The 19,637-nt window shown below is 37.6% G+C and overlaps 1 protein-coding gene across 13 annotated transcripts in view; it reads left to right on the forward strand.

The window, feature by feature from the left end:
• MBTD1 (mbt domain containing 1) overlaps window positions 1-19,637 on the forward strand; it is a 59,579-nt gene that overhangs the window by 38,033 nt on the left and 1,909 nt on the right. For 10 of the 13 annotated variants that reach the window (XM_019638670.1, XM_019638674.1, XM_019638672.1 and 7 more), the window contains 10 exons: window positions 2,971-3,105; window positions 3,386-3,474; window positions 3,672-3,906; window positions 4,519-4,574; window positions 4,906-5,010; window positions 8,011-8,158; window positions 9,039-9,121; window positions 9,945-10,179; window positions 10,661-10,738; window positions 14,234-14,425. In XM_019638670.1, the coding sequence (XP_019494215.1) occupies window positions 2,971-3,105; window positions 3,386-3,474; window positions 3,672-3,906; window positions 4,519-4,574; window positions 4,906-5,010; window positions 8,011-8,158; window positions 9,039-9,121; window positions 9,945-10,179; window positions 10,661-10,738; window positions 14,234-14,425 (1,356 nt within the window). The remainder of the gene's footprint in view (window positions 1-2,970; window positions 3,106-3,385; window positions 3,475-3,671; window positions 3,907-4,518; window positions 4,575-4,905; window positions 5,011-8,010; window positions 8,159-9,038; window positions 9,122-9,944; window positions 10,180-10,660; window positions 10,739-14,233; window positions 14,426-19,637) is intronic. The other 3 variants (XM_019638675.1, XM_019638676.1, XM_019638677.1) reach the window with 1 other exon arrangement.

A 19,637-nucleotide genomic window follows, 5' to 3' on the forward strand; every position in this document is an offset into this window, starting at 1 on the left:
TTGTCTGTTCCCATTCCCCCAATTCCCCAGCGCTGTTCCCATCCCCCCAGCTCCCCAATAAAAATCTTTGGGGGGGGGGGAACATTAGGTAATAGGCCAGATCAGTTGATCATAATATAATTTGCCAATCCCTTGTATAGGGAATTACTTTGAAAAGTAACACAAAGTTAAGGTACTTAAAAAAAAGCGGGGGCCGGCCGAGTGGCGTGATGGTTAAGAACTGGCTTGGGATGCCAGAGGGCCCCGGTTCGGATCCCACATATGAGGGCCAGTAACACTGCCCTCAGCTAAGATGCTGAACAACAGCTCAACCTGGAGCTGGGCTGCCGTGAGTCGCCAGCAACTGCGTAGGCTGCAGCCCCTGCTGCAGTGGGTTGCCATGGGCTACCGTGTGTAGCCAGCAGTGAGCGGCCGTCCAGAAGCCAGCGACTGATCTGCCTCACCCGGGAAGAGCGCAATAATGGTGCCAACTTGGGCCAGTGAAGCAACGTCCTCCACAACTAGATTGAAGAACAAAACAACAACAACTTGTCTGTTTCCCTCCCCCCAATTCCCCAGCACTGTTCCCATCCCCCCAGTTCCCCAATAAAAATCTTTTTTAAAAAAAGCGATAAGGTTCATAATACTAAAGGTAAACTGGCGTTGATAATTTCATACATGGTGGGTTCTTCCTTTTTCTTCATTCCCACTGCTTTTGTGTACCCTGGCCATCATTACCTTATTGCTCATGAAATAAGTGCGTTAGGTGTCTACTGTGTTAGACACTATGGGCGGGTGATATGCAGAAGTATAAGATGTTTTTTCCAGCAACTTCGCATCTGCCAAGTGTTGAGTGTATTTTTGACAAGGTACTCAGCGAGTGGTGGTATAGGTAGGGCACTGCAGTACTTTTAGAGGAGGGGGCAGCCACTCAAATAAGACAGTTGTCCTTAGATTACTGGAAGGAGGTGTCCTGCTCTTGTTTCTAGTTCCATTTCCAACAAGTCTCCCCAAAACACCCTGCAATCTGCTTACTGTGTATTGCTGATAGACTTAATTTACCTAAAAATGATCTTAATTTCATTTTTCTGCTCGTCTCTAATGACTTCTTTGTTCTTAAAGGATCCAGATGGTCACTCATTCAAGTTGCGCCATCCCCCAGTGACCAAGTTTTTTGTTGCTCCCCAACATAAGTGTTCTGTTCTAAAGAAATGACTCTCCCTCCTCCCTCATACAGCATGTTCTTCGTCACCTCTGCCTTTGCTTACTCTCAAGTGTCCCTTGCTCTCCTCAGCGTATAACCCAATCCAATTCCCACCTTTTCCTTGAAACATTTCTCCATCCATTTAAGAATTCTCTAAATGCTTTTATTATTCTCTACATCATAATTTAAAATAGTGATATATTCTTTCTGTCCTAGATGTTTAAGTCAGTTGCATTTAATATCCCAGAATTATTTCTACCTTCCATCTCTGATTTTACATTTCTGTTTTATCTAATTACCTCATGTAACTTTATTCAAAGCCACTGTAATAATGTTTTAGAAGCGAGCCTGATGTTAATCATGGGCTAGAGCTCAACAACAGCAAACTCATGAATTGTTTAAATTGTTAAAATTATTTTTTTTTAAGATTTTTTTTTTAATTGGGGAATTGGGGGGATGGGAACAGTGGTGGGGAAATGGGGGAAGGGGAACAGACAAGTTGCTGTCGTTTTTTGTTCTTCAGTCTAGCCGTGGAGGACGCCGCCCCACTGGCCCAAGTTGGCACCATCATTGCGCTCTTCCCGGGCGAGGCAGATCAGTCACCGGCTTCCTGGACGGCCGCTCACTGCGGCTGCTGGCCGCTCACGCTGGCTGCCGGCCACACACGGCAGCCCATGGCATTCCACTGCCACAGGGGCTGCAGCCCACGCCGTTGCCGGCGACCCATGGCAGCCCAGCTCCAGGTCGAGCCATTGCTCAGCATCTCAGCTGCAGAGGGCAGTGTCACTGACCCTCACATGTGGGATCCGAACCGGGGCCCTCCGGCGTCCCAAGCCAGCCCCTAACCTTTGCGCCACTTGGCTGGCCCCAAAATTATTTAATTTTAAAACTAAAAATTTAATGCTGTAAATTTTTATTATAGATATTAACAGATGAAAATGGTAACTGAACTTAGCATCTGGCCTGAAATACAAGTTTATTGGGCCTTTTTTATTCCACTAAAGGCCTTAAATTAACCTCAGTTTACTATCAACAGATTTATTAAATTATAAACAGGTTATATCATATACTTTTTGTTCTTTCTAGGAAATGCAGCCTCCTATTTGCTTATTTAGTACATATAGTTTTTAAGTGATTTCACATACTTTTGTTTGCGTTTATTGAATTTTTTTTTTTTACTTGGCATTTTCAAATCTTATTTCCAAGTAAACTAGACAGAAAAAGTTAAACTCTTGAAGTAGCCACATCCAAATTATCCAAGAATAAGTAATTGCTCACCTCATTGGCTGGATAAACTAATTTCTTTGAAATATACTTTAACTGGATTTCTGTGACTTAACAAGTTTTTGCTAACTTACCACAGTCTTCTTTCTTTTCAAAACTACATGTTCTGGTAGCACTTTCCCACCCCTGTTTTCACTGAGAATTTCATTTCTAGAATTTAAGAAATGATGGGGAAATTTGAAATATATTCAAAGGAGGAGGCCTTCCTCTGAAAACAGTTAAACTAATTTAATTGCATTGTACAAATGGTTGTCAAAGTCTGATTCATATACCAGTAGCAGCAGCATCCCTGGGGACTTGTTAGAAATGCAAATTCTCAGACTCAACCAAGATGTACAGAATCTGGATTTCTGGGGTGAGGCCCAGCTATCTGTCTGTTCACAAGCCCCACACATGCTTCTGTTGCAGTTGCACACTGACATTGGGCAGCCACAACCAGCAGCTATATTCTGTGTACGTCATTTGGTTTTCTCATTATGTGGTGATTGATTTGTTGGTTTCAGGTTACAATGCCCTCTTACGATATGAAGGATTTGAAAATGACTCTGGTCTGGACTTCTGGTGCAATATATGTGGTTCTGATATCCACCCAGTTGGTTGGTGTGCAGCCAGTGGAAAACCTCTTGTCCCCCCTAGAAGTAAGTAGCTTACTTATCCTTAATATAATTTAAATATATGTACTTTAATGCAATTTCACACATAGTAACATTAAGGTGATACAGAAATTAACTTACTGTTGTTTGGTTTCGAGTAACTTATTTGCTGGCAAGTCTTACTTGTTTTCTCTATTTTTGTTGCTCTTTTTCAGGACCTTAATACTGTAAATCGCAAGGAAATTTGTTACTTTTGTTTTAACAAATGCTTTAAGAAGCAGTTCTACTTTTGCTAAAGTGTAACTGGTTGTTTCTTTTGTTTCAGCTATTCAGCATAAGTATACAAACTGGAAAGCTTTTCTAGTGAAACGACTTACTGGTGCCAAAACACTTCCTCCCGATTTCTCACAAAAGGTAAAGACAGAATCTTAGAAAGTACTGAAGTGTTAAATGAGAGCCCTACAAAAAGGAGTAACTTAAATGAGTTGTTTCAGTGAGCCAGATCTATATTCAATATCAAGTGCAGTCAGAATTTTAAATAGCACAATGTTGAAATGATCTGTAGACCTTTGTCATGAATTCAAACAGTTTTTGTCTGCTTTTGTTTCAAGGTTTCAGAAAGTATGCAGTATCCTTTCAAACCTTGCATGAGAGTAGAAGTGGTTGACAAGAGGCATTTGTGTCGAACACGAGTGGCAGTGGTGGAGAGTGTAATTGGAGGAAGATTAAGACTAGTATATGAAGATAGTGAAGATAGAACAGATGACTTCTGGTGCCATATGCACAGCCCACTAATTCATCATATTGGCTGGTCTCGAAGCATAGGCCATCGATTCAAAAGATCTGGTAAGCACCTGTCCCAAGACCTCCTCCTGAAGATATCATTAAGGCTGTATTGTACGGCTTGGTTATTTTTCTTTACAGAATAGCATTGATCAAAAATAGTGTTCTAGTTGCCTGGGCTGCTTATTCTACCTTAATTAGGGAAACTTCACACCAGAATATTAATGTCCTAATTTATTCCTTTATATTCCTTCCACGTGTTCTCAATTTTAAAACATGATGCACTTTTTGGTCACAACTACATTTGTTTTCTTAACACTTTTCTTACCCAGCCCATTTGAAAGATCTAAAGGTGGCATTTCCCTTTCCATTCCATTTTAATCAAAGTAACAAGATTACATGTGGTTAGACTTAATTCTAAACACATTAAAACAAAAAAGTTGTAATTCTCTAATAAGGGAATTACCAGCATTCTAATTGCCTGAATGTATTTATTGGCACATGTACTCTGAAGAGAGAATGACTACTAGAGATTATTCACCATAAATGTAGAAGGCATGTATTTTTGCCATGTTTTAGAGTATCCATACCTTGTGAGTTTAAAACCTTCAAAGAAACGTGGTTTTTGGTCTTCTCACAAATGCTGACAGATTAGTATGTAACTTTTCCTTGTAGATATTACAAAGAAACAGGATGGACATTTTGATACACCACCACATTTATTTGCTAAGGTAAGAAGTTTTTATAAGAACCCTCATTTGTAAATTAATGTTTGAAAGAGGGTTGTGGGTTTTTTCCTAAAATTATGGAAATCACAATTACATAAAAGAATTAAGACCTTGTAATTCATAGGTGTCACACCATTGATTATAATTATTCTTAAGTTCTGTCTGTTTGCCTGAATTCTCTCTGTTCCCTAATAGAAATTTGAGTTATAACATTAGGTAGGTAGGAGAAGGCATTTGGTATTTTCATCTGGTAAACCTTTCCAAATTGGTAATATTTTACTTACTAAAATGATAACATTTGTAACAGTAAATGTGCTTTCATGTAATTCTTTAGGTAAAAGAAGTAGACCAGAGTGGGGAATGGTTCAAGGAAGGAATGAAATTGGAAGCTATAGACCCATTAAATCTTTCCACAATATGTGTCGCAACCATTAGAAAGGTAAGTGAATGGGTTTTAAAACATAGCGATACAGTAATAGGAACTGGGTTTAAGGTGACAGGAGAAGGAGGTCCCTAACATACTCATTTTGACAAAATGTGTGTGTCTAGGTCTTTACTGGGGAGAAGGTTGCTGGTAATTTCAAAATGAATTTGAATTCTCTCCCCATAGGTTCTCTCTATGTAAGCTTATTGTCAAGATTGTTATCTTGAGTCTGCTACCTTTATTTGTGGAAGTGTATCCTAACTTAGAGCAAGAATATTTATTTAAGTTTTACTTCCTGGTCAAAGCTAATCTAACATAGAATTATAACAAGGCCAAGTTTATCTTCAGTTTCCTGTGTTAACTTTTTGTGCCTTTTCCTTCCTTTTGTTAGTACTTTATTTCTTTTCTCCTTTTTCCTCTCTTTTGAAACTGCTTTTATGAAACGATCTAGAAGAGAAGTTCTCAGTTCTTAGTTAGGCATCAGAATCCCCTGAGGAACTTATAAAAATATATAGGTAACCAGGCTTCTTATCTCCCTCATCCCCCACTCTGATTTAATCAGTCTGGTTTGGGGCCCTAGCATTGGTTTTTGTTTTGTTTGTTTTTTTAACTCTCCAGGTGATTCTCAGGTAATTAGCCATAATTAACCACTGATGCAGAATCTACTTACATAAAGGTATAACTTAAATTGTGATTTGGATTTCAACACAGTTTAAAACTTTAAACCAAAAGAATTAAATACAATTATGATGGCTGCCATGTTCCAAGCACTTGTGTTCAAGGTCACACAGCTAGACAAGACTGGCTCCAACGTTTTTCCCTGACTAGTGATCAAAACCACCTGGTATGATTTAAAATACAGATTTCTATGATCTACTGAAGTTTCATTCGGAAAATACCTAGTTAATAACCTCCGTGCCAGGTTTGGTAGGGACTCTAAAAAACTTAGTCTTGTAGAACAAGGTAAGATGTACAAAAATAAGTTTAATACAAGATTGACTGACCTAAGAAAGATACAAGTAAAATCCTGTTGGAGTTCAAATAAAGAACACATCACATTGTCTCAGAGGAATCAGGGAAAGCTTTATAGAAAAGAGAACATTTGAAAGCTTCATCTTGTAGGATGGGAAAAACCAAGCCCAGCAGAGATGCAGAAGGAAACTGCCATGAGAAAAGAATGTGCACAAAAGTAGCAAGATAGCCAAGCACAGGCCACATTTAGGAAATGGCGAGTAGTTCACACACAGTACACATCAGACAAGTTCCATTGACTATTCTGGGCAAGGATTTTTGTTTATGAGAAACAGAAACCCACCCAGGTTAGCTCTAGGAAAGTTATTCTGAGGACGCAGTGAGCACAGTCACATACGTGTCAAGGCACAAGGATGAGGACTGGAAAGCATAAGCCACTGTCACTCTTTCCACCTATCAGGCCTCTTTGTCCCATCTCTGCTTTGTTCTGAGTCTTTGCCACATTTCTTTCACTCTTGATTCATGTTTTGCTCACTGAGTCTGCACATGGTGGCTCCTAGTCCTATTCTGTATCACGGCCTTTTGTTTCCAGCTCTGAGCCACGGCTAATTCTAATTATTGAGGGACAGTCTAGCTGGGCCATCCTTTGGCTTGGTCCTTTAAAGGTTAGATGCTAGTCCCTGGTTCAGTCAGCTATATTTAGAAAGGGAGGAAGGAGTCCCATGTGAGTGGGTTATAGTCCTTTCCAGAGGTCTTAGGCAAAGCTGTTATGCTTGAAAAGAAAGTTATTATAGGCATAGCCAATAGAGTAGAAATAACTAGGAGAAAAGGAACTTGGGGACAGAGACTAAAAGTTAATATGGAACCAGGTAGTGCAGGCTTTGAATGCTTGGTCAGGTCATCTGAGCTTTCTTTAGTGACAGGATAAGCTAGTTAAGGGTTCTGGCATAAAAGGGGGTCACACCAAAGGAGAGTTGAACTGTGTAAAGGGGACATGTCCATAGAGGAAGGCTAAACGCAATGCTGTCAAACAGAATAGTGGAGGGAGAGTTAATGGCAATGATGAAAGGACGGAATGTTTAGCAGGAGTTGTGGGACCTGGAATTGATTACCTTTGCAAGGAGTAAGAGAAGGAGTTGTTGATTTGATGCTCTGTGTTAACTCTCAGAAAATATGTCCATCTGCAGGTAAAAGGCAGCACTGAGACAAACTCATGATAAAACTTCGAGGAATTGTTAATACAGAAGTCAGTCATTGAAGCGCACTGGGTGTGGATAACCTCACCAAAACAAAGAAAGGGGCCAAAGTCAGAATCTGTACAGATAGACGTGAAAGGGCAGCCACCAAGAAAATGTGGAAGGAATGATCAGAGAGTAATGTAATGAGTCTGGGATGAAATGTTTCAAAAAGTTTAAGAATAGCCAACAAAAAGCGGATACTACAGAGAGGCTAAAGTTTGAGGAGGGTGAGTGTTGGGGGGAAAAAGGCACTGGATTTGACAAACTAGGAGGTCGTTGATAAATTTAGCAGTTCAGTAGGGTAAGGACAAAAATCAGACTGCAGCAGTTACATAGTATATAACTTGAATTGCGTCTCTGGGTGAAGACTATAGGAGTTCATTATACAAGAATAGTACTTCTGTTAAGTGTAAACTATTTCAAAATAAAGTATCATTAAATATTTTTAATGTACTGGAAAATGGGATACATTATAGAGTATAAGAGATGGTGTTTTGGAGCAAGGTACCAGTGGTGAAGTATGTCTCACAGGGGAACAACCATCTTAAGGGCCAAAGGAAGGAATGTGAGGACCCTCCATAGCCAGCCTTAGTTCTGTCACAGAGGAGCATGGTTACCTGTAGCATAAGAGAGGTAAAGTTGAAGCCTGAAGAAGGTGTAAAGGGTTTGGGAAAACTCTGTGTGATAAATCCAAAAGAAAATAAGTTGTGTAATAGGTTTTCCTTTCTTTTATCATGTCACTTAAAGAACCATTTTTGTAATAGTGGTATCTAATTTTAAGTATGTGGAATTCTTTAACTTAAAGGTGCTAGCTGACGGATTCCTGATGATTGGGATCGATGGCTCAGAAGCAGCAGATGGATCTGACTGGTTCTGTTATCACGCAACCTCCCCTTCTATTTTCCCTGTTGGTTTCTGTGAAATTAACATGATTGAACTTACTCCACCTAGAGGTACTTCATCCTAATACAAACACTGGGTTTTCATTCTTGCTTGTTTTACCTGGTATCTGTTCACAACATTTAACATAGCCCTAAATTTCTTGCTGTGTGAATATATAATATATGTATATATTGCATATATAAGTACATACATACATAACAAGAGCTGTGGGGTGCTCTAAAAATATAAAGCACTGTATTCCGGCTATCTTTAATAAATTACATTAGTATAGAATTTTTTCTGAGCTTCTGTACATTTTGTAATATGAATTAGTATTCTCAAGCCCTGTTGAGATGGTGATGTAGGCTCAAGAGGCTATTGCATGCATAAGCTTTTTTCAAAAATAGATACTTTAGGTTTAGGGGCAAAGCAAGTTTCCACTTGTAGATTCCCATGTGGTTTTTTAAAAGAAGATATACCCTTCAGTAGCTCTCGGGGCTTGACCAGTAACTTTCCTAGTTTCAGTATCTGAGCCTTGCGTTTTTCTCTTAAAGAGGAAAGCCAAAACCAGAGGTCTATAAAAGTAGTATTTTCCCAGCCAGTTTTTTTTCTTGCAAAGAAAGAAAAATATCACTGGAAAGTATTACATGCTAGACTGTTCTGAGCCTAGGATTGAAAAAAGCAAAAGTCTGTACTTGTTGTGGTGGACAGAAAAGAGGAGAGTCACTTTTGCATTAGCCTAAGTAGTTACACCAATGTCTGTCTAGAAAAGAAGGAAAATCCTTATAATATGGAAGCATTATGGGGCTCAGCAGTATTATAGCCTGAGTTAAAAATTTATCATGTAACCTAAAAGCTGAGATTTTAAGTGTGCTGAGTTACTTTTTATCTGCATATTAGTATTATGCTAATTTTAAGTGAACTGCTACTAAAACCATTTGTATCTTTCAGGTTACACAAAACTTCCTTTTAAATGGTTTGACTACCTCAGGGAAACTGGCTCCATTGCAGCACCAGTAAAACTATTTAATAAGGTAAATTTAAATGATGGCATAATTATGTGGAAATTTTTTGATGCCACACAAATGGAAATCATTGTTGATCATAATGTCTTTGTTTTATGTTAGGATTTCTTAGTGGAGATTAATATAAACAAATGCAGAGTAATAAAACAATATAGACATTACCTAGGAAGTGAAGCTTGTTTCCAAAGTTTGTTTCATTTTTTAAACTGAGTAAAATAGAAATCTATTGCCTAACTAGTTTTTTGTTTTTTTTTTTAAGATTTTATTGGGGAATTGGGGGAGGGGAACAGACAAGTTGCTGTCCTTTTTGTTCTTCAGTCTAGTTGTGGAGGACATTGCTTCACTGGCCCATGTTGGTATTATCATTGCGCTCTTCCCGGGTGAGGCAGTCACTCGCCGGCCATTGGACGGCGGCTCATGAAAGCGCACACCAGCTGCTGGCCAGCCCCACTGCAGCCTACGCCATCTCCGGCAACTCCCGACAGCCCAGCTTCAGGTTGAGCTGTTGTTCACCATCTTAGCTGTAGTGGGCGCAGCATTACTGGCCCTCATGTGGGATCCGAACCGGGGCCCTGCTGCTCAGAGCTGGCGCTCCCACGCCAACTCTCAACCATCGCACCACTTGGCCAGCCCTAACTATTTCTTAAATGCTTCACCTTCACATGTTTTGATGACTAAAGAATTATTTGGGAATTTTTTGGTTTAAATTGTTATTTTGGTTATATTATGGTTATATTATAGTTAGTTACATTGCTTCGGTTTTTTTTCCTGTCTTAGTAATAGAGTTGTACATTCTTCTCACCAGTGTTAATATTTTGCCTCTCTATGTCAGGATGTTCCAAATCACGGATTTCGTGTAGGAATGAAATTAGAAGCAGTAGATCTCATGGAGCCACGTTTAATATGTGTAGCCACAGTAACTCGAATTATTCATCGTCTCTTGAGGATACATTTTGATGGATGGGAAGAAGAGTATGATCAGTGGGTAGACTGTGAGTCTCCTGACCTCTATCCTGTAGGGTGGTGTCAATTAACTGGATATCAACTACAGCCTCCGGCATCACAGTGTAAGTTGGTATACAGAAAAGGTGTCCTTTTGTAAAAATCAGCAATTCTCCAGAGGACTGTCTCACATAAAGCATCTTGTGAGCTCACAGGACAAGAATATACCTATGTCTGATTGGTTGCCAGGTAAGACCTTAAGACTCAACAACAATATCACAGAATCAGACCGTGTGTACCATGGCTGTGTGAACTCAATAGTCAGTTACATAGTGACTATAGAAACACAACAGTAAGAGCACTCACCCAATTAAACTTATTTTAATGAGTTTAAAACTATAGGCTAAAAATCTTTACTGGTATATAGTAAGTGCTTATTGACTAAATGGTGGAGTCTCTCATGGTTTTACTGGAACAAGTACCCTTATTTCCAAAGCATTATGTACTTTGATAAGCATAATGGTCTTGGTAAAGATACTTCATCTAAGTTGTATCTATAGTTGTAAGCAATTATCTGGTACCAATTTTTTAAATTTTATTTTACAGCATCAAGAGAAAGCCAATCAGGTTCATCGAAACAGAAGAAAAAGGCTAAGTCCCAGCAATACAAAGGACATAAGAAAAGTGGGTCACCATATGGTGTTTATACATTTCCTAAATTGTTAACCACTTGAGGTCATGGTATTCTTGCACAGAAAACGATAGCCCATGTGAGAGCTGAAGACTGTGCACTGTGTACTATGCTTAAAGGTGCAGTATGCCACAAAAGGCAAACGTTTGCAATAATGAGAAACTTTTTAATTGACAGGAAAAATGATTACATAATACTTAAAACAGTTGGTAAAGAATAGCCTACAAATGATTTTTGAAATAATATGTAAACCTACTAAAACTCTCTTTTAAAACCTTTTTATTAAAAAATTTAAAAAGCAGATGCTGGATGCTTCCAATAGACTTGGAGCCTAATAAACCCATCCTTCTTATAAACTAAAACTCTTTAGAATGATACTTAGAAGAAATTCAAGTTGACTAAGCTAACAAAGTCAGGCTTAAGTATATTTTTCTAAATATGCTTTCTATATTTTTCCTTATAATGAATAATTATTGGCATTAATAACGAAAATAATATAAAATATATTGATAGCTCTACTTGATTTCTTATAAAATCTTGTTCCCCACCATAGAAAGCCACAGATTCTCTTCATGAAGCTTGTCATGGAATATTTGATTCTGAGATTATTTTCATGCAAAGACATGAAAGTAAAAAGTACATTTGAGGATTAAAACTAAAACACATTTGTTTCCAGCTGACTTGCCAAATGTTCAGATAAGTGCTAATCTGTCTCATTAACAACCAAGAAAGTGAAGCGGCATGAAAAATCAAATATATCCTTACCTTACTGATTATAGTTGTTCCTTTGTAATTTTTTTCAGTGGGGCACTTAAAGCCACTGCCTTGGTGCTTTAGTTTCCTCCCAGCATGAAACCCTGCTCAGCCTCACAACAGTGATAACCTTCAGACCTGTCTGTTACCCTCTCTTTTCTGTTATAGGCGTAAGTTTCCCATAGGCCTAGAATTATTTTGCCGACCAGCCACTTGCCCCATTTGATATCCACCTAAAAGAACTTTAGACAACATTGCCAGACCAGGAATATCAAAGTGATTTCCCATTTATCTGGAAACGATTAGGAAGAAATCACATGGAAACTTTTTTAGTGGACTAGCCATAGTAGATGTGATCCCTAAGCTTTCTGGAAGGTTCAATAGCACAGGCGGTTTTAACCTGTCTTTTCCCTTCCTATTTATTGGACAAGACTGAGATTTCAGAAGTTCATTTCCAAGATGTTGAATTAAGAAAGTTTTTTATTATTTGATGGCTATATAATGTATACTTTGTAGAACTAATTTCTGAGCATTGTATACACAATTCACATGCCTCCTTCAGTGGGATTTTTGCAGGGTTTGTTTCTAGCTTATGGGCTTTAATGATACTGAATTAATGGGCTAGGGACATGGGAAGAAATATGAAATTAATAAAGTGATAATAACAGTACCCCAGTTTTTAGTGACATTTAACATCAGCAGATTTCTGGATTAGCTGGAAAAAATGAATTTAGCTATAAATGTAATGTGTTTTAACTGTAACATTTTAATAGCTCTTAATATTATGGCATCATCTCTCATGCCTTTAAATTGTCTTTTTGACATAGAAAGGAAAAGAACTATGGACTCACAATCCTTTATTAGTAAACCATTGGGGCCAGACATGTTTTGGAATTTAGAACTTTTTCGCATTTTAGAAAACTACAGTGTGTGCAGCATGTATTATGCTACCCCTTGCATACTCTGGAGCATTTTCTGACACAAAATGTACATAAATATTTACATTAAGTGAGTCAAATAAAGATTATACATAGTATCACCAAGTGAGGTCTGGTTTTGTTACCAAAGTTTTATCAAAAAATATTGAATTTTGGAGTTGAGGATGAGGAATTGTAGTGCCACGTGAATGAAAAAGAAGCAGTCTTCATTGTAAGAGCACTGTCTGCTTCTTTTATTTATTTTTTACTCAGGAAATCGTTTATTAGAAATTTTTCCCACAAAACTTTACTTACCCAAATACAAAAGGATTTGGGATCCAGAAACCTAAGACATCCATTGCTTGTGTGCAGATTTATATCAATAGCAGATAGACCACAAAGTTTTTTGTTTTAGGTTTGCCTACAGATTATTATGTTCCGGCTCTATTGTTTCATCTCCTAGCTCTTTGGTCTTCTCTGTACCTAAAATCATCCATCAGTATGTTCTTTGGTAGTGTTTATTTGTTGCAGAAATAGACAAGTTAATTGGCTTCATTATTCTTAGCTTGTTTTATAATGAGTTGTGTTTTTGCTATAAAGGGATAACTACTTACTAGTGTTTTGGAAGAATAAGTAATGTTGTGCCAAAAGGATGCGCTCATGTGATCTGTTGTGTACATGTGATCTGTCCAATCTGAAAAGCCTTTTTTACTCAAGGTTTAGCCATTCTAGAGCCAGAAAACCAGCACTGATTTCTGTAGCATCTGCAGGGGCTAGTATAAGCAGTAGAGAGTTGGAGATTTTCCTTGTGTTTTTACCTCTAAGTGTAGTGCATTAGAGAAAGTCTAAATGATTGCTACATGTGATTCAGGTTTGGCAGTTGAGAGTTGACTGTGTACTCACTGGTAGCTGAGTTTCCAGATCATCTTACACAGGAATACTATTTGGCTCTGATTATCTTTTAGTCCTGATTTTGTAAAGCATAATTTCTGATTGCCCTTGCCTGGGTCATTTGTATACTCTGGAAGAAAACAAATAAAATTTATAGTCACAAAGATATGTAAGTATCCTTCGCTTTCAGCCTGACTGATGCAATATGGTTGGTTATTGAATATTTGCAAAGTTTAGAGTATCTTTTTTTTGTTGTGGGTGAAAGCATTGGTTAAGTCTTTGAAGGCTTATGGCTGCTTATGAAACTGGAACCAGTGGGTGTTTCAAAAGAAATTAGATTGCTTTAGAACTTGCAGGCAACAAGCTTTAAATTTTAGAAATGCTTTTCAGAATAAGAATTATTAATGTTTTCTAAAATAGTGGATTGTAAGCCAAAAGTTGGGGGAGCACATTTCATATCAGTAAAATCCTGCCACCCAGATAATACATTAAACTGTTTGAGTTCTCCCTGAAGGCCAATTTGGGCTTATATGGGCAGTGAAATACTACGCTACAAGTAGTGTTTTAAAATCTTCTTTTCCACTGAATTTTCAGACCCCCTCAAGCTGGAGTTTTCTGGAAGGAAAATTAGCTAGCTATTCTCCACACTAAATGCTCTCTGTAGTTCCTTTTGCTCTGTTTTGTTTTAAATTGCTTTGAGAGTCAGGAAGCAGGATTACCAGACTCTCAAAGACTAGAAATAATCCACCATCATTCTCCCTTAAAACATACACATACGCACACTCCTGGTTCTCAGAAATACAAACCTTGCATAGTTGGTTCTCTTTTCAGAGTACACTATGCAACACAGCCTTTCCTAGTAATAGAATGCACTTTACTTGCCACGCACGTGAGTAAAAGCTTACTTTAGTTTGACTTGATATTTAGAGAGGAAGATGCCAGTTGGGAAGAAGCCTGTCAGTTTGTCGAGCCTGCCCATGTCAGGTGGGGTGCGGAGGAGCTTCTCTGGTGACGAAGAGTTGACTCCTCCTCCATACCGAGCCCTTCCAGCACAGACAGCCCTGGAGGCCTTCCCACCTCCCAGCACTAGCCAGGAGTTCAGGCCCAGCCTCAAAACAGGTAATCAGTCACATCAGCACCTCCGGTACTACAGAGGGTAAAAGCCTGGGTAGGGTGGCGGGAGACAAAGCATGGTCTGGCATGACAGGTGCTGACTCATCAAATTTTCTTTTTCTTTCAACTGAAAACTCATTTTCACTAGTTCTTAGTAGTCACTTCACTAAAATGTATCATCAGGGAAGGATTTTTATTTTGTTCTAAACCATTTCTGAGCTTCGAATTAAGGTAAAGCTATAATTTCAGCTTATGAAATTGTGAGACAACTTGGACTATTTCTTGGTTTCATTAAAATGGTTGGACTTTTGCATTGTGGAGTTCTGTGTGACTTGACCTGGTGGAGAAATAGCATGATTAGGGATTGATCTGATTAATCAGATCCAAAGATGAGGCTTCGTTCATAGCATTCCATAGCGTCTCATTCATTCAAAAGGACGTGTATTGTGTTCTGGTGTAATTTTGGTTCTGGTAGATATTTACCACAATCCTTAGTTGAATAACATGGACTTGGAAATTAAATACCTGTATAATTTTGGTGTTGAACTTGAGTGAAATTTATTTCCGTAATTTTATGTTTATGTGTGGATGCACAGTGGTTAATTGGGTGAACTAATTTGAGTTTAATTGGTTAGACCAAGCCAGTAGATTGTAAGGGAGACTACAGCAGGTTTTGCCCTTTGTAATTGCTAAGAACAAACATCATAGAAGATCTTAAAGGCTTCACTTGCATGTGGTGAACCTTAGACATGAGTACAGATCAGATAGCTTGAAAGCCAAAGTTGTATCTGCCTTGGCGTATGTTCTGCCATATCCTAACTGTTGCTTTTAAACCAAATTGTTTTATCTAATCAGCATTCTTTAAAATGCCTTTTATACATTGAAAACCCAGGTCAGACTTACTACCTCACTCTGTTTTCTTCTCATTCCTCTGCTAATTTTTTTGTTTGTTTGGTAATATTTTTGTGCCTCAAGTTTTCAGTCTTTTTTTTTCTTTTTTCATTTTAAGATGTGTTCTTTAGCTTTTGCCTCCCTATGAGCATATTAGGTCATTTTGATCATTCCCAGTCTGTTTCTCTAGAGGAAATCACTATATCTCTTTTGTATAAAAAAAATAGATTAGGACTACACATCCCAAGTTTATCTGCTCTTTAGCGGAAAAACCTTCAAAGTCTATTTAAAGAGCATTTCAGTTTCTTTTCTTGTTTGTCTCTAACTTTCTTTTTGTACTTGTTTATGAAATAGTATTTTTTAGCCTAATTAGCTATAGATATTGTGAGCTCTGAATATATTTTAATTTTTATTGGCATCTGGATGTACTTTCTTTAAGCATTAGACTGATTTTGAAGAAGGGTGTCACGTTTTGTTAGAGGTTACTGAGTCATGTAAAATGGAACTTAACTTCTAGGATTGGCAAAACCCAATCCTGAGGACATCCTTCTCCCACCAGCATCTGTAGTGTCTTCTGAGCTGGGGGCACATCTGTGGGACTGGTGTGATTTTACTCTGGTGAAACTATGTTGGGACTGTGTTGCTGCCTTAAGTACCTGAAAGCGACAGTTTGATTAGCTATTGAGAGTGTTTTTTATTTATACACTTCTTGCTAGGAAAACTATTTCCATTAGTTTATCTTCTGAAATGTTAGTGATTAGAGTCAGCAAAGTAACTTCCTTTTTAAAACGGAGCTAGGAAAAGGCATTTGTGTAGAAAGTGAAATGTAGCCACAGGATCTATTTTATGTCATCCATCCTTCATTGAGAATAAAGCCTGGAAAGGAGAAATGATTAACATGGAGATACCAGACATGCCTTATTTTAGGGTCCATGAAAACAGTGAAATTTTGCATTAAAACATTCCACATCTGAGTGAATGTTTCACCTTTATCTTGAGTTGCTTTTTTATTTAGCACATCGTTTCCATGTTTTCACATGGGTAGAAGCATAATCCAGAAATTTGTTAATAGTAAATGCAAATAGTTTCAGGATGTGCTTTAGAATCTCACCTTACCTTTCTTACATTAAAAAAATAACAAACATCTGTTTGAATGAAACATGTTTGGTCTTGCAGCACGGTAATTCTTTTCTCATTCATTTAGCCATCTGATCATCATATAATAAGATATTGTTTTAATCAACCTTTTATTGTGGGTACTGCACCTTTAATGAAACTTGGGGTTTTTTTCTTTTCATGTGTTTATTTTCATGGTATTATTCAAATATCCTTAACAATTAATGCATGTTGGTTAGATTTGAAGGATAACTAGTATATACTTGATATTCTTCATAAAAGCATTTTTATTAAGTACTTTTTTGAAGAAAGGAAGAACTGCACAGTCATGTTTGCTTTACCTTTCAACAGTCTGATTGGTATTTGTTTTGCTATTATTATAGGCATAGTGTATTCACTTTTCAGTCTTTGAACTATTAAATTTTTTAACATCATTACCAAAACAAGTAACAAAGTAAAATAAAGTGAATTGGCATCTCTAATAATTATTTTTTAAATGATTAAATACGATATCAAAGACTATTATTTTTTAAACTAATCTTTTGTAACTAAAATCAAGACATGAAGTATTTTTCCATGACTGTACTATTTGACTCTAAAAGTGTAGCTATTTTAATATTGTTCCACATGGTGACACTGTCGAGTTACAGCTTTATGAAAACTTAGCTGGCAGCAGCATTTTCTCAGCCAGTTGAGATCTTGCTTCCAGGAATGTCCTCTGCTTGGCTCAAATAAACTTATAAAAACAATAAAAGAAAAGAAAACTTAGTTTGCTTACTACTCATCTAAATATCCTTTGAGTCCTGATTCTCCCCATAAATTAACATTTTTTCTTTTTAGTATAAGCAGTTCCCAATTTACATTCCATATACAAGGTGTGATCAAAACATATGGTGAATGTTTAAATAAAAATTTATTTCAGGAAAAGACACATTGCATTGCCATTAATCCCCCTCAAAATACTACCCCCTCGCTTCGAACACGTATCCCGTTGTTCTTGCCACTTCCTGAAGCAGTTCTGGAAGTCCTCTTTCGTGAGTGTCTTTGCTTCATCCTCCATCATGACAACGTACCGTGTCACACATTTGGTGTACAACAATTGCTGTCAAATAAAAACATTCCGGCCTGTCCTCAACCACCTTATTCACCTGATCTGGCACCGTGCAGCTTCTGGCTCTTCTCCAAAGTCAAAATGACCATAAAAGGAAAATGTTTTGAATCTATTTAGGACATCCACATTGATTTAGTTATGCTGTTGAGGCAGCCACAACAGAGTAACTAATGATTACATTCATGAAAGAGGACTTCAGAACTGCTTCAGAAAGTGGCAAGGATGATGGGATGTTTGGGGGGCTGGAGGGGAGCTGAGGGGGATTAATGGCAATATGTCTTTACTGTAATAAATTTTTTTTATTTAAACATTCACCATATTTTTAGATCACACCTTATATGTGCATTCCCTCACTCCTGTTGTAATAAGAAGATTCATAATGAAAGAAACAAATTTTTATCTTTTATTTGGAGCCAGTGCCTCCAGGAAGCTAGCTGGTTAAACTTCAGTGAGTCACACTTCGTACATATGTAATTGTGCCACAGCTGAGGAGGATAACAGCCAATCAGTTCCCACTTTGAGGCACAGGCTGGGGCGGGGAAGCACAGTTTGTGACCTCTGAATTAGCAGATCTGTGTGCTGAAGAAATTGGAGCAAGTTAGCATTGTTCCCCGTGGGATTAGACTCTAGTGAATATGTTAGCATACAACATCACCTGTTCTTTAAATTATTTGAAACTTGACCAACTCGATTTTGGTTAAACAGTAACTTTTTAAGAAACCCGAACACATCTCAGAGAGGTTGGGAATTTATAATACTAGTTGTTAACACCTAGCTGAGATCATTTGCATTAAAAAAGTAAAGTAATTTTTTGGAAGGGAGGGCTTTTATAGGAAGTGGGCCTCCGGGAAAGGATTTAGGGCAATCTGAAGTTACTGGGTAATTGTGTTGAGGGACAGGAATTTAAGTTCAGAGGGGCTTATAAAAAGAGTTAGGAAAATCACAGAATGAAGCAACCTAAAATTTCTGCATAAGACCAGTGCTGGGCCCAGCAAAGGAGAAATTCCCCTTCGTCTTCATCCTTGACCCGATATAAGAAAGAGCCTCCCTGTCACTGGGAATTCTGACTAGCAAGACTTGAGTGGCTACCTAGAAACCTAAACCCCACTAAAAATACTGAAAACTGAAAAATAGTTGTCCATAGCAATAAAGACCAGTTAGAACATAACCTTTAGTAAATTAAGGACTGCCTACACTGTTGATTTGTTTTCACTCAAAAGCAAGTCAGATAAAAACTCAGCCAGACAATGCTACTATTAAGTGATCCCATTGGGAACGTTAGCCGTTTTGCATCAGTGATTTTCACATTGCTGATGTCAGTAAATTTTTATTTTACCTCAAATGATTACTCACGTTTTCAGTGATTCTAGTTTTTGTTTGTTTGTTTCCAAACCAGCAGCCTTGTTGTTAAGAGCACATGCTCTATCCACTGAGCCATCCTGCCACCTGTTGGCAGCTCAGCTCAGGCGCAGCTCACTGGCCCATGTGGAAATCGAACCGGCAGCCCTGTTGCTCAGAGCTCGCACTCTTAAGCCAATTCTTAACCAGTTGAGCCACTTAGCCGGCCCTCAATAATTCTAGTTTTAATGTAGATATTTATCTAATACCAGATTTATTATTTATTTTATAAATAAATTACATAATTCATATTCTATTTATAGTATAGATATTTCTATTTTTAATATTTGATATCATTTATATATTTTCTTCTGAAGGGAGCCTTTTTAATAAAGGTACTCCTTGGAGATAATAAGATTATATTAAAGTCATATTTATTGTGTTACTTATTAAATATTATAGTTAAGAACCAGGCAAGAAACACATCATTGTTTGTATAGACATTGACATAAAAGTGAATACTTAATTATAAGAAAAATTCTAATCTAGTCAAATTAGTGATCACTATTACCTTGAATATTTTGTTGAAGATGTCTGTTGTGCATTGTCCACTATGCAGTATTGTTCTGTTTTGGAACTTTCATAATTCTAACTATACTTTGGAAATTAAAGTTACTCAAATGCTGAGTTTCAGGGGGGTTATTTTAAGAGTTACTGAAGAAATTAAGAAGTCTTACTAACTGTAGAGCTAATGGAACGTGG

Source organism: Hipposideros armiger, unplaced genomic scaffold (assembly GCF_001890085.2).
Source record: "Hipposideros armiger isolate ML-2016 unplaced genomic scaffold, ASM189008v1 scaffold_40, whole genome shotgun sequence".
NCBI classification, from domain to species: Eukaryota; Metazoa; Chordata; class Mammalia; order Chiroptera; family Hipposideridae; genus Hipposideros; species Hipposideros armiger.